The 12796-nt window shown below is 43.3% G+C and overlaps 1 protein-coding gene across 1 annotated transcript; it reads left to right on the top strand.

The window, feature by feature from the left end:
• The first annotated feature begins 1379 nt into the window (after positions 1–1379).
• Positions 1380–5450, top strand: insig1 (insulin induced gene 1). The gene is made up of 7 exons (XM_079576061.1): positions 1380–1456; positions 1608–1916; positions 2023–2349; positions 3402–3526; positions 3745–3911; positions 4446–4545; positions 5342–5450. The coding sequence occupies exons 3-7, from the start codon at positions 2037–2039 to the stop codon at positions 5369–5371; spliced, it is 735 nt and encodes a 244-aa protein (XP_079432187.1). The 5' UTR covers positions 1380–1456; positions 1608–1916; positions 2023–2036; the 3' UTR covers positions 5372–5450.
• The last annotated feature ends 7346 nt before the right edge of the window (positions 5451–12796 follow it).

Raw genomic sequence — 12796 nt, forward strand, 5'->3', positions numbered from 1 at the left:
CTGATTCGTGATACGACGCTTGGAGGAAGAGGCTTCTACTCACCCTGATGCCTGGCAGACACTCTCCGCTGTAGGCCTTTATCCCCGGGGGTGGCGCATGGATTGCCTGGAATTACACGGGAAGAAATATATTCATTTGGGATACACACGCACTCACAAATGAAATCCTTCAAGAATGACTAAGAAGACGGCTTTTACAACCACCTTGCTATCAATGCCCTGCCGATTTATCTCTGCTCGCCACATGGGCAGCTTCATTTAGCCGACATAAACGACGGCAGTGTGTATGGAGAAAGTGGACTGAATGCTTGTTAAAGTGGTTGGCATCTGCTGTGGTCTCTTGACATGAGAAACAACCCATTGAGCCGCATAAAATACACAATTTCCTCTTTGATATATAGGCTATATCCTGCAAGACACGGCACATTTGTCCCAGCTTCCTGTAGGTTTGAGAAATGAGCCGCAAAAATGAACTCTCCAACAACTTTTGTGCTTGACTTATTGCAGCTCAACAGAGAAACAGCTTGAGAGGAATTATTTCATGACATGTACATTAGGTTGTTTTGAAATTTGTTGTGCACAGAAATGTAATACAACTCTTCTTCTAACCTTAATAACTAAACACCTTGCAACTTGGTGTGGCAATAGCTTTACTAAATCTATATGAATGTCAAGTGTCGACTGAAGATGAATTTAATATCCACAGTAACTTTCTACATGAAACAAATAAAATAACTTTAAAAATGTGCTGTTATGAAGTGTCTTATGAATGCCAGTGATTTTCAGATGGTTTTGCATAAACACTACATGGAAGTCACTACATCTGCAAGTTTCACCTATCAAGTTTGCAACATCATCTCCACTATTATTGCACTTGCCTACACAAACATGTGTTTATGGACTGGTGAATGAACAGCCCAGAATATTTAGTTGAAGAGACTGGCCTAAATCTACTGAATATTGTTTACACTGTCCCTTTGTGCAACCTGGTTTAACTCATGCAGGTTAATTGCTTTCAACAGAGGTGTGTCTTACCTTATGCAACTTATCTGCAGACAAAAACAAAACTTTACACTCCTGTAGCCTGCACGCAGTTGCACCTTGGTCATGTTATCTCTTTTTCACGCAAACATGTAAGTCTCTTGCAAAACAAGAGTTGTTGTTGCTCTCTAACATAGCCTGGGAGCAGGGGCGTTGAACCCGGTCATCCATAGTATCTGTGCTGGTGACGTGCAGAAGTCCACACCTCTCCCCACATGCCCCTCATTCTCCTGGACACACCGCCCACTGTGACCTCCAGTTCACTCACTTTTCCGCCAAAACAGTTGTGACACTGACCTCATTTTCCCTGCCCCTATATAAGGCCCCGAAGCACTGTATAGTCAGGCCACGTTTGGAGTCAACTGAAGGTGCGACTCTTCTTTGAGCATATCCTACAGCATTTTCAATTTCCCACGTAAGTATATGTTCACAATCCCACATTCTGTAACTTTACCCAATGCAAAGTTGACTGCAGCGCAAGCTCCTGCTCGTTTGCACGAACAGTTTATTTTAGTCTATAAGTACCTCGCTTTTCATGCAATTCATCATGTTCACTTTCATTTCAGTCTGTGCGCCTGGCGTCGCTCCTGAATCAGGGAGGCGGTCCCGGCGTCACGTCATATCATCCGCCGCGCGCTGATTGGCCAACGCTCCTCACCCGACACAGCTGTGATTGTTTTCTGCAGAGGAAGCTCTCTCTGCCACGGGTTCCCCACTCTTTGCAGTTGAATGAAACGTATGACTGTGTGAAGTAACGAGGATGTGAGGGAAGCGCCCGAGATATTTTGGAGCTTGTTGCAAACATCGACTGAAAGGAGGGGAGTTTTTATTAAAGAAAGAAAGAAAAAAAGAACGCGGGAAGACTACAGAGCAAGGTAACTACCCATCGCCTCTTTTTGTTCCTAACTTAGCTGACAAAACGGGAGAGTGAAACCATGTCTACTTTGGTACAGTTTTCTAATGTAGGCTGTATCTGCTCAGTCCTATAGTGCCAAATGCCAAGACTAGAGGACCACTGCGCGTGTACAACCAAACACATATCTGGGGCCAAGTGGTTCGTATACAAAGCTGAAGAAATGATGTCCATCATTACATCCATGCTGAGCCAAGCCTACGGCTCTCTGCACGACGTCCGCACGGCCAACCTGATCCGCAGGGGTCTGGTTCTATTCACGGTGGGCGCCATCCTGGCTCTGGTGCTCAACCTGCTGCAGATCCAGAGGAACGTCACCCTGTTCCCCGAGGAGGTCATGACAACTTTGTTCTCGTCTGCATGGTGGATCCCGCCATGCTGCGGCACAGGGGCAGGTGAGTTACTACAAACAGGATGGTGTGCAGTAAAGGGATAATAATAGAGGTTTATAGCATAAGCAAATGGGTTTGGGAATTAATGTGAAACACAGTCTACTTTTGTCTATGAAGCGAAAGTGGAGACAAATTGTCTTCTCTTACTGTCCCTTTGTAATGTAGCCTTTCTGAAGTAATGTCTGTATCAGGCGACACGCGGGGAGAATGGTGTGCGCAATAAATCATTGACTAACAGTTAGTCTCTTCATCTGCTACCGGCCATGTGGCCTTATCAACTCTGTTATGTTTAGTTATTATATAAGCCTTTATAGTTGTGTCTATAGTAGCCAGATATGGGGGAAAATTTGGACTTGCTGCAGATGGTGACGAAAGTCGCTCCCTGATTGGCCAGGATATCCGAGCACGAGGTGCGTTGCGCCCTCATTGGTCGGCGTAATAACGGGTGAGCGAAGGGCGGGGCCTGTGAGGAAAAGAACCAGGAAGTGGCAGTCACACTCTATTATATTTCCATGTACTTCATTAATCCAAATATACTTCAATGATCCATGTATATACTTCAATGATCCATGTATATACTTGAATGATCCATGTATATACTTCAATGATCCATGGTATCACTGTGCAAAGTGCCTCCTTTTTATGAAGCAAAGGAGGAAAACATCAGAGGGGGTGGGTGAAAAACTGTAGTAGCCTGTTGCCAGAGATAGGCTACAAGCCAAAGGCCTATGCCTTGTAGCCTATACAAAGGCACAAAGGGCTACTTTGTAAAGCACTTTTCTCTACTTTCACATTTCATAGACTGAGTAGACCTACAGGCCTATGTTTTTGATTAGGCTACCAATTCAGTATACCTTTTAATTGCGTTGAATATGGGTCACCTTTAGTTTAAACACAACTTGGAGATCTTTCAATTTCTGTACTTAATTTCGCATGAAAGTGCATGCTCAGCAAACACTCCCTTCCCCGTAGTCTCCTTGTGTTTCCCAATGTAACCTTTCTCAGGACCTGTGCTTATCTTGTGTAACCTTGGTCTGTGTGATCACCTTGTGCAGCTGTCGTGGGCCTGCTGTATCCATGCCTGGACAGCCATTTAGGAGAACCACACAAGTTCAAGAGGGAGTGGGCCAGCGTCATGAGATGCATTGCTGTGTTCGTCGGCATCAACCACGCCAGTGTTGTATCCTTTCGTCACATGTCATGTTTTTAATTGTACACAATAGACCTATAGGAAACGATAACTAAAAGCATTACATTTTAAGAAAAGTTGTTACATACATTTTGTATTTTTGATATTTTGTACATAAAAGGTTATGCTTTTGCATTGCACTTTTGTTACTTAAACCCATAAATACAGTATTACACTGCTGTCGTTGCCCTTAACTCCACTCATTACAGAAACTGGACATTGATAACAACATCCAACTCTCCCTAACCCTGGCAGCCCTATCTTTGGGTCTTTGGTGGACTTTCGACCGGTCCAGAAGTGGATTTGGCCTGGGCATCACCACAGCCTTCCTGGCAACAGTTATCTCCCAAGTTCTAGTCTACAACGGAGTCTACCAGTAAGTTACTGCCTTGCAATATGACTGAATTCTCCTTCGGTCATTACATAGTGCATAACAAGCAGAAAGAATGACTATTATTAACAATGCATGAAAAACTTTTATTTTGGAATTCCCTGTGTTGCTGAGAACCCAATTAAGTTTCCCTCCTGCCTAGTTCAGTGGCAAAAATACAAACCAACCGAACTGCGAAATAAAAGTAGCACAGACGCAGAAAATAAAGTTGATATTTTGATTTTATTTTCAGCACTGTACCCTGTTGCACGGTTTCAACACTTCTCAAACACGGCTGTACAATCAGAACAGTAATTATGTAATGCAATCATGTTTCAGATGGACAGATTAATAAATTGCTTACCTTTCTAAACAGACCTACATAGACAAAATCATGAATAAACCAGACAGACCAAACTTAAATACATCTTATGGGTAAAGTAGGGTAAAGGTCATCAGTAACAATGTTTAATATAAAAGAAAAAAAATCAATTTCAAACAGTCCCTTGTAGCAAATAGTTTTCATTTCCCTCATTGCAGATACACGTCTCCAGACTTCCTGTACGTGCGCTCTTGGCTGCCGTGTATATTCTTCTCCGGCGGAGTCACTGTGGGAAACATCGGGCGCCAACTCGCAATGGTAATTACACGACTCTCTCTCTGATATCTACGGAGAAACAGTGTTTATTTACACTAAAAACAGACAATGTACCAAAACATATTACATGCATGACTAGAAAGACTGTACTTCTGGCATCACGACTTTTTACTTCTCGGCCCAAGAAAACCTGTCAAGTGTTAGAAAGTTGCGCAGAGTACACAGCCCTCCTTCATAATTACCCCGGCAGAGTGGGCTTTGATGACTTCATTAGGCCTGTGCCCACAAGGCTCACCTCATTCTGTCTGTAAAGTCTCAGTTTGACTCAGTGAGAGCGTGAAAGCAGATTAAGAGCTGTTGTTTTTCACAGTGGTGCCGGGACACACAGCCATTCGGGACGGGGCTGACCAGAGGCCCATTGGCTGTTTGTGTTTTTGTTTGCGATGATGAGGCACGCAATTCTGGCTCAAGCCCGGACTTGACATTTTCTTCCCTCTTTTCCGCTCTTTGACTGTGTGACTGTTTTTGTAAGAAATGAAGCCAGTCAAGATTTTTCTACTTTTGTGTTCTTTTGTTTTACCTTCTATATATTTTTTTTGTATAATGTTCCCAAGCACTATTGTCAGGGCAACAGACCTTAAAGCTGTAAATAGTTTAAGAGCGTAATTATTTCTTCAAACAAATATGAGAAAAACGTGAAGACAAACATGTTTCAATCAGAAGTCTCAGCTTGACCGCTTCATTTACAGAGGTCATTTTCTGAAAGTGACACTGATGTTATCTCTGAACTGTTTGACTGACATGTTAATAATGAGACATTTCTGTGTCTTTTCCTCAGGGCGGGGTCGAGAAACTTCATAATGATTGAGTGAAGGCGGGATCGCAGAAGAGCCAAAACAACCAAAAAAATAACAAAACAAAAAACAAGGCGGCAAAAAACAGGCAAAGTTTTGAGATGAACCCGAGAAGTGACTCATTGCTCTCCCATCATCCTTCGCTCTCATAACAAGGCGCTGGTCAAAGAAGGCCTTCACAAAAGTGCCATGTCCTCCGCTCAGCCCTGTGGTCATTAGTCATGTGTAGTTTTCTCCACTGTGACCATCGTCACCTGCCTTTTGTTCAGGAAAGGCAACAGGGCTTTCGGGAAATCAAGGATGCGTGATGTGTGCTGTGGTTGCATATCTTACTTAAAGGGAAACGCCAAGAGAAAGCCGGTGTTTTCACCTACATGAAAATGAGTACGGCTTAGTGGTATCACACCAGCTTGAGTATTTGTTTTGATGGACTCTAGACAGGATTAAAAGATGCCAATTAGTTGATTCATGATTTTGAGTTGGTTGCCAAAGTACTGGATTATTTTTGTCCTTAATTTTATTTTTTATTTTTTTCGAGTTTCTTAGAAATGAGAAGTCAAATTAATTTTCTTCTGAATGAGCAAGAAATGTCCAGATAAAAGTGGGGTAACATGGTATTTTACTATGAAGAATGTATTTTCTTTTTTTAAGAAAAGTGTTTGATTTGGATATAACCTCCTGTCTAATATCATACCATGTGACGTCAAGCTTCCCACTTGAAACACTTGCGGTAAGAGTTTGGGAACAGTGACACTGTTACCTGACACCAGATCATTTGCAGTCTGTGATTGCCTTTGTATTATAGAAAATAGTGCTTTTGTCACTATAACAGATTTGTTTTGATTGTTTGTACAACACAAAGATCGCATTTATGTTTAGCTTAACTTGTAATTAGACCGGTGTTGGCAGATTTACAGTATCTTCATAGTCAGGGGTCTAGAGGACGAAGTGCAATCAGTATACAGTACTTGAGACTATTACTACTTTATTTATTATCCTCTGACAATGACTTAATGACATGTATATGCAGTGTGGCCATAACATGGTTGATTTGATGCCTTTGAGTCATAACCAGTGACTCTCCTCAGCGAGTTCTTGTTAACTGATGACACATTGTAGCATTGCTGAAGGAAACCTGATATATTTTGAATGTTCTGTGGCAGATCTTCAAACATTCAGGAGTTCAGAAGAGGAAGCTTTATTTTTGAGGTGGTGAAGCACCTTTTGGTTTTGTGTGTATTATATTTGAACTGTGTATCATTTTTACTACTTAAATCTTAAAAGATATAAAAAACAATAAAATAAAGCTCACAAAAATACAGTCTGCGTATGGGCATATTCATTCTAGGTACGTCTAATAGTGTTTATCTGCATTCATTAAAATACTGTACCACACTCTGCAGCAGAGGAGCCATGGTTCTGTTTGGAGAGGGTTGTGTTGTGTCTGCACTCAGGGCCATATTGAATAGATGAGCTCCCTCTTTTGTCTGGCCTCTGTCAGTCTGTGCAGCCATTATAATTACCCTCCTCTGTGCTGTCTGTTAGGCTCCACCCCGTAAGCCCCTCGCACTCACCCCCCCGCGCACCCCCGTGTGTGTCTGTGACTGGGATCATGCGATACTGGCCCCCCTCCATCTCCAAAACACGCCTTTCTGGAGGGCAGACTTCTATTTATACCTAGTGGGGGACTGACAGTTAACCTTTTGCACTGGGGGAAATTTCTGGGAGTGGGGCCAATGACTGTGAGCTGTTCTAAATAGCCCTTCCTAATCCCCTATAGTTAGTTTATGCATTAGTGGGTTAGGCAGCATGTCCTTCTGACTATGTATCTTCTGGGCAAATTCCGAAATGAAATCACATCATTTGAATGTTCAATGCAGGCAAACGGCAAAGGCGGCCATTGTTTACACGATGCATTGTCCTTAGCACAGAACCAATTATCCAGTCTCCATGGGGTCCTAATTATGTATATTGTACATTATGTATGTATGTTTAGCAGTTCATATTTCAATCTTCTCACAAATGCTAATGCTTTGTTTAAATTATAGCCTACGCCATGCACGGAATCTTGATTTACATTCGCAAATACCTAACAAAATAGCTCTGGCCTGATACTATTGGGCTGTTTATCATCAATCTAACCCCTGTGCCACTCCGGTTTGTGTTGGGGTGGGGGGGGGGCAGCAGTCCAACGCCACACGCCAAACTCATTCCACACACACCCTCCTCCTCCCCTTTGAACCAGAATAATTGGCCGGACTTCAAAATCCTTTCATTTTCATTCACAGCAAACTAAAAGACTCCATTACAGCATCTTCTATTTGCCAAAAAAAAAAAAAAAAACCTGCCCCCTTTTCCACACTCCACCCATCCATCCATCTACTATCTATCCCCCCCCCCCCCCCCGACCCCCCCACCCCCCTTTTCTGTCTTCTGTGTCCTTCCTCTGAGGCAAGAAGTGATGGGCCTATCTGATCTATTGATTTGTGCCATCCATGCTAGACTGGTTTATTTTCAGCACCTTAAGCCACTGACTTTGAACGTGACTTTTAAATGTTGCCTGGTAGTTGACCTCCAATTTCACGCGATTTCGACTGAGGGTAAAAAAAAAAAAAAAAGGAGAAATACTTGAAGGGTGACCTATAAATCGATAAGTAACCATACTCCTGAATAATCGAATCGAAATCGCAAAAGGCTTTTTATGCTATGAAATCCTCTGCTACAAAATGACTGTCTCCATTGGGTCTTAACACAATAATCCAGCATGAAGACCTCTACAAACAGGTTCTGAAATGTGTATGATTCTTGCATCTTCTTTCCAATGATAAAGCTCCAGACGGTGTTTCAAATTTGCCCTTTGATTTGAACTGCAATTCAAATATCCGGCCCTTTTCCTGAATATACTGTGAGACTTTAATGGCAGGCCGGTGTTTTGACTGTGGCTTCTAGTGTGTAAACAAACACTGGCACAAGAAGTCAGGCATGAAGACGCTGTCACTTCACTGTCACACTTCTTTAAGTCACTCTCAAGCTCTTACTCAAGCCTTGTATCATTGCTTTGCTTTCTATTTCAGGTTTGTGCCAAAAAAACACAAAAAAAAAAACAGTATATACATATTCCAAGCCAAACCAAGTCCGGCCGGTTCAAAAGTCTGAATGCAATCCCATAGGTTAGGACTGAGTGCGCAGTAGGAGCAGGAACAGCCACTTGCAGTAGAGGGAAGGGGCTGAGTGAGATGACAAAGCTGTCTGCGGAGTATGTGATGGCTTTTGTTGCCAGCAGATGACAGTATTTTCCCTCTCTGCCTGTCTGGCCACTCTTTCTAAGACACCTTCAGACCCCTAGCGATGAGACAAGGAACAACACATTTGGCTACTGTGGGATTTACAATAATGCCTCCCTCTATTCATCCCAAATTTAGATGGCACCAATCTCTCTGAGACCCAGCATTGTTCTGCTGACAACATTCCTGGTCATTTTGGGAGATGCCTGCGTAAGCTAACATTCTATTAATAAGCAATTGAAAGAATTTGTAAATTTCCTCCATTTTCCCCCCCAGATATCGAGAACTATGAAAATAAAAAGCAGATTATTTATTAAACGCTGACAGTAATATAATTCTTGGAATATTTATCTTTGAGTGCAGTGAGCGGCAGAGTCCCATGCATGATAGAAAAGGTCAATGAAATGGATTTAGACTGGAGAAAATCACTGCACACTCCCATGTCTGTGCCAAAAGGTCTTGAGTGGCATTAATGTCCTCTCCCTGTGATATATAATAAAGGCTATGTGTGCATGTGTGTGCCAGCGAGCACACGTGTGTGTTAGGTCTACTGAGTGTTCATTACACCAAAGCTGGCTTCTGTGCTGTCCTCTGCCCTCGCCTCTCCCAGAGCTGCCCAGGAATAATGAATTACACTGGATGCCATGGGGGGGCTCAGTGCGTGAGTGCCTCAGAAATGGACTCCATTTTAGCTCAAATTACCTCTCAGATCCCATTCAAATGGCAGTCTCAGGCCTCACTGCCAGCTTTACTTGTTTCTGCCCACACGCTCCTTTATCATAACTGAGGTTTGACCTGCAGCCACTTCATTGGTCAGTCCTGCAGAGCTCTGGGTCAAAACACCATGGAGGAACACTCACGGGGTCAGTGTACAGTATGTAGGACAGAGATACAGACTTTATTTACCAGTGTAAACAGCACGTCATGCCTCAGTGCCATTTATCAGTTCAGTCAGCTCTCTGTATGCTCAGCCTTGTGTGCCAGCCCTCTTCCTCGGCAGGGCAATAACAAAATGACACCAGAAACCTCAGGTGATGGCAAATTATGCATTGCCACCCGAACAAATCCATCCCGGTGTAAATTAAACATCTTGGAGCTCAGATCTGCCCCTGATATCGACCAGGGTAATAACTACTGCAGTGTTACAACAAGTGAATATAAGCTAATGGATAAATCATGGTGTGTGAGCGAGGTTTTGGTCAAATACATCAATGCCATTCTACTGACACTTGCAATTGCTATGTGTGTTTCAAAATCAAGGCTGAGTTCACTGTGTACATTTTAGACAATGCCTGTTAGAGCATTTGAGACGACTGAAATATGAAGAGCCAAACTAGTTCAAGAATCACATGCATTTCATGTTTGGAGAGGTCTAAACAACAGGGTTAGCAGGTTTTATGTATAACAAGAGTATTTTATTTGAAAATAACTGTAGGCTTAGCAATTTGTCGACTGCGACCGCTCGAATTGAGATTTTATTTTGATTGCGATGAATTGTGCTGCCCTACAAGGTGAGCATTTCCATCAAATACTGTGAGTGACACACACAGTCTCAATTAAACATGTAAACAAACACAAGTGTGTGGGTTTCAAACTTTTTTTCTATATAGTTCATAACAAAGGCTATGTATTCATCATCACCACACTGAGCCAGACCTAAACCATTTGCCAACTCCACGAAATAAAAGCAATTTTGCATCTGTTTGCAGCTGTGTAATAACCCTCATTAGCTGGTGGGAAAACTCGGGACACGCGTTCTATTTCTTTCGCTGCTGAGAGACGCACAAAGTTGACAGGCCAAACCCAAGTGGTCAAAGTTACTGCGCCTAAAGTGGCCTTTGACAGACCGCCCTGATAAGTGACAAATTCACAGCATACTCGCCAGTGGGGGGTAAAAACAACTTCGGGCGCATCGAGGTGAAAGGGACCCTCGTTCAGGAAAAAGTCAGGCTCTGTTTTAAGCGAAATGAGCGATGCCACACAGGGAGAGGGGTCGAGGCCATAGGCGGACTGCTGACCCCGGCACCCTATAATTAAAACTGCAAGCTGCGGAGGAGACATAACACGGATTGTTTCTCCCACTTAGAATAAAGTGCCACCTGCAAACGGAAATACTCGTCATGAGAGACACTTCCGCGTGTGTAGATCCAGATCCAAAAAACAGAGATTCTACTTTGGGGAATAACTTTGAATACATAATTTGCGCCGTATAATTGATTTTTATTGTTATGCTGCTTCTTTCTTATGAGGCTGTGTTTTAAGACGCTTGTGGCCTGAATTACGCACAACGCAACAATGTGCTTTAATCCCACACTAAGAACTCGATTCAAAGGAAACAACAGTTTATTTCACAGCAAGTGTTTTCCACCTGTTTGAGTGGCACTTGTTCCCTCTCGCTCATAAACGCGTGGAGCTGTAGGACAGGTGCACGAGCCGATGGACCCTAAAACTTCAGGGGGCCACACTTTCGGACTATAGAGCGCGAACGCTCACCGCGTAAACCTGGCGCTATGACACAAGTGCGTCGTCGCGTGGAAACGTAAAGTGTTGTTTATGAAGAAGAATGCAAACCCATTAAACAGGACAGGAATAGCGTGTGAGTGGCGTCCGAGCAGCTGAGAGTGAATCCGCGCAGTTGTGGGGAGTAGTAGTGGGCCTGACACCAGTTGAGCTCGACAAAACGAGAGCACGTAGCCCACAGAAGAGCAAGAAAAGAGTGATGGGAATTATAAAAACAGCGCAAAAAATATTTCGCAGTTACGCGCAAATGTAAACTTTTACGCACGGTGATTGCGTAAAGCGTAAGCCACTAATCGCACAGATACGGAAATTAAATTGAGCTGAAACATAGTAGGTTAATTCTAAATATACTTTGTCTATTTTCAATTAAATCAAATATTTGAATTGTCCATCCTTGCAAAATTGCTATGAGAATATTGATATATGTAAAAGTACAAATAGAGGGAAAACATCTCAAAAATAAATATCACGCCCCATGTGAACTTTACGCAGCTCGAATTTAGATTGATAGTTTGGGGAAATATAGGCTCTGAACATGAGAGGGGAAAAAAGGCGCTCGCTGTGATTAAACCGTAATGTCTTTTATAAGTCCATCACCGCTCGAAAAACAGAGACATGGCAACCGTTTTTCTCATATTAGTGATCCATTCGAGGGCTTGCTGATGGGAACTGAGCTGCATTCAATTAGGCTTCCTCTCATTTGGCTGAGGCCTTAATTGCGCTCAGGGTGGTGCAGTTGTTTTTTGTGCGCTAAGCTCTGGTTGAGGAGAAAAGAAATACGAGGCGCTCTCTCTAAGAACAATCCCAATTCAAATGAGACTTATCTACGCCACACCGATCAGACGGATTAGGAGTTATTAAAACCTATAAAGGGCTCGGAGTCCGGACCACAACAGTGACACAGTGGCCCTAGACTAAAGAGGGATATTGTAAACCTCCACTCATCCAAGAAATAACAATTAAAAAAGAACAGCGTGGTTGTGCTTTAGACTGATGCGCTTTTTTACACTTTTACGGCGAGTGTTTTTTTTCCCTAATACATGCGTAAAACAATGATCCATAATAGGCTGTGTGCGCAAAGTGCCTCCGGTGTAAACTATCTACGATATAATTTATTTATTCGACACAATCAATAAGAGTAAGTTTTTTATGCTGTTTTCAATTTGCATGAATACTAACCCCCCCACCCCACCCTACTTGGTCCGCCATGCTCTCGTTGACCCTGTCTGAATAAAAGAGGGCAGCGAGCTTCCAGGCACCAACAAAAGAGCAACAACAGAAAAATCATACGGGATCATCAAATAGGAGAGACGCGCTTTCAGGTCCTGAAAGGCACAGGAAGCGCAAGGATTTGCTGATGACCCCTGCATGGCGACAGAGGCTGCCCCCCACCCCTCCCTCCTCCATCCTTATACCCCGTTTATGTGAAGGGAGGGGGCCGAGAGACGGGAGGGAAGGAGGGGGTGAGGGAGGCAAGGGGGGCATAGTGCATCTGCAGAGGTCCCACCGCCCTCTGATCTGTGAGCTGGCACACATCACGGCGTCCATTCACAAATCCTCCTAGTGCGCGTCACCTTTTGTAGTATTCCATAGTACTGTCTTACTGCTGACGTGTAAGACAATCCCTACCAAGGA

The sequence above is a fragment of the Gobius niger genome (genome assembly GCF_951799975.1).
Source record: "Gobius niger genome assembly, chromosome: 18".
In the NCBI taxonomy this organism is placed as follows: Eukaryota; Metazoa; Chordata; class Actinopteri; order Gobiiformes; family Gobiidae; genus Gobius; species Gobius niger.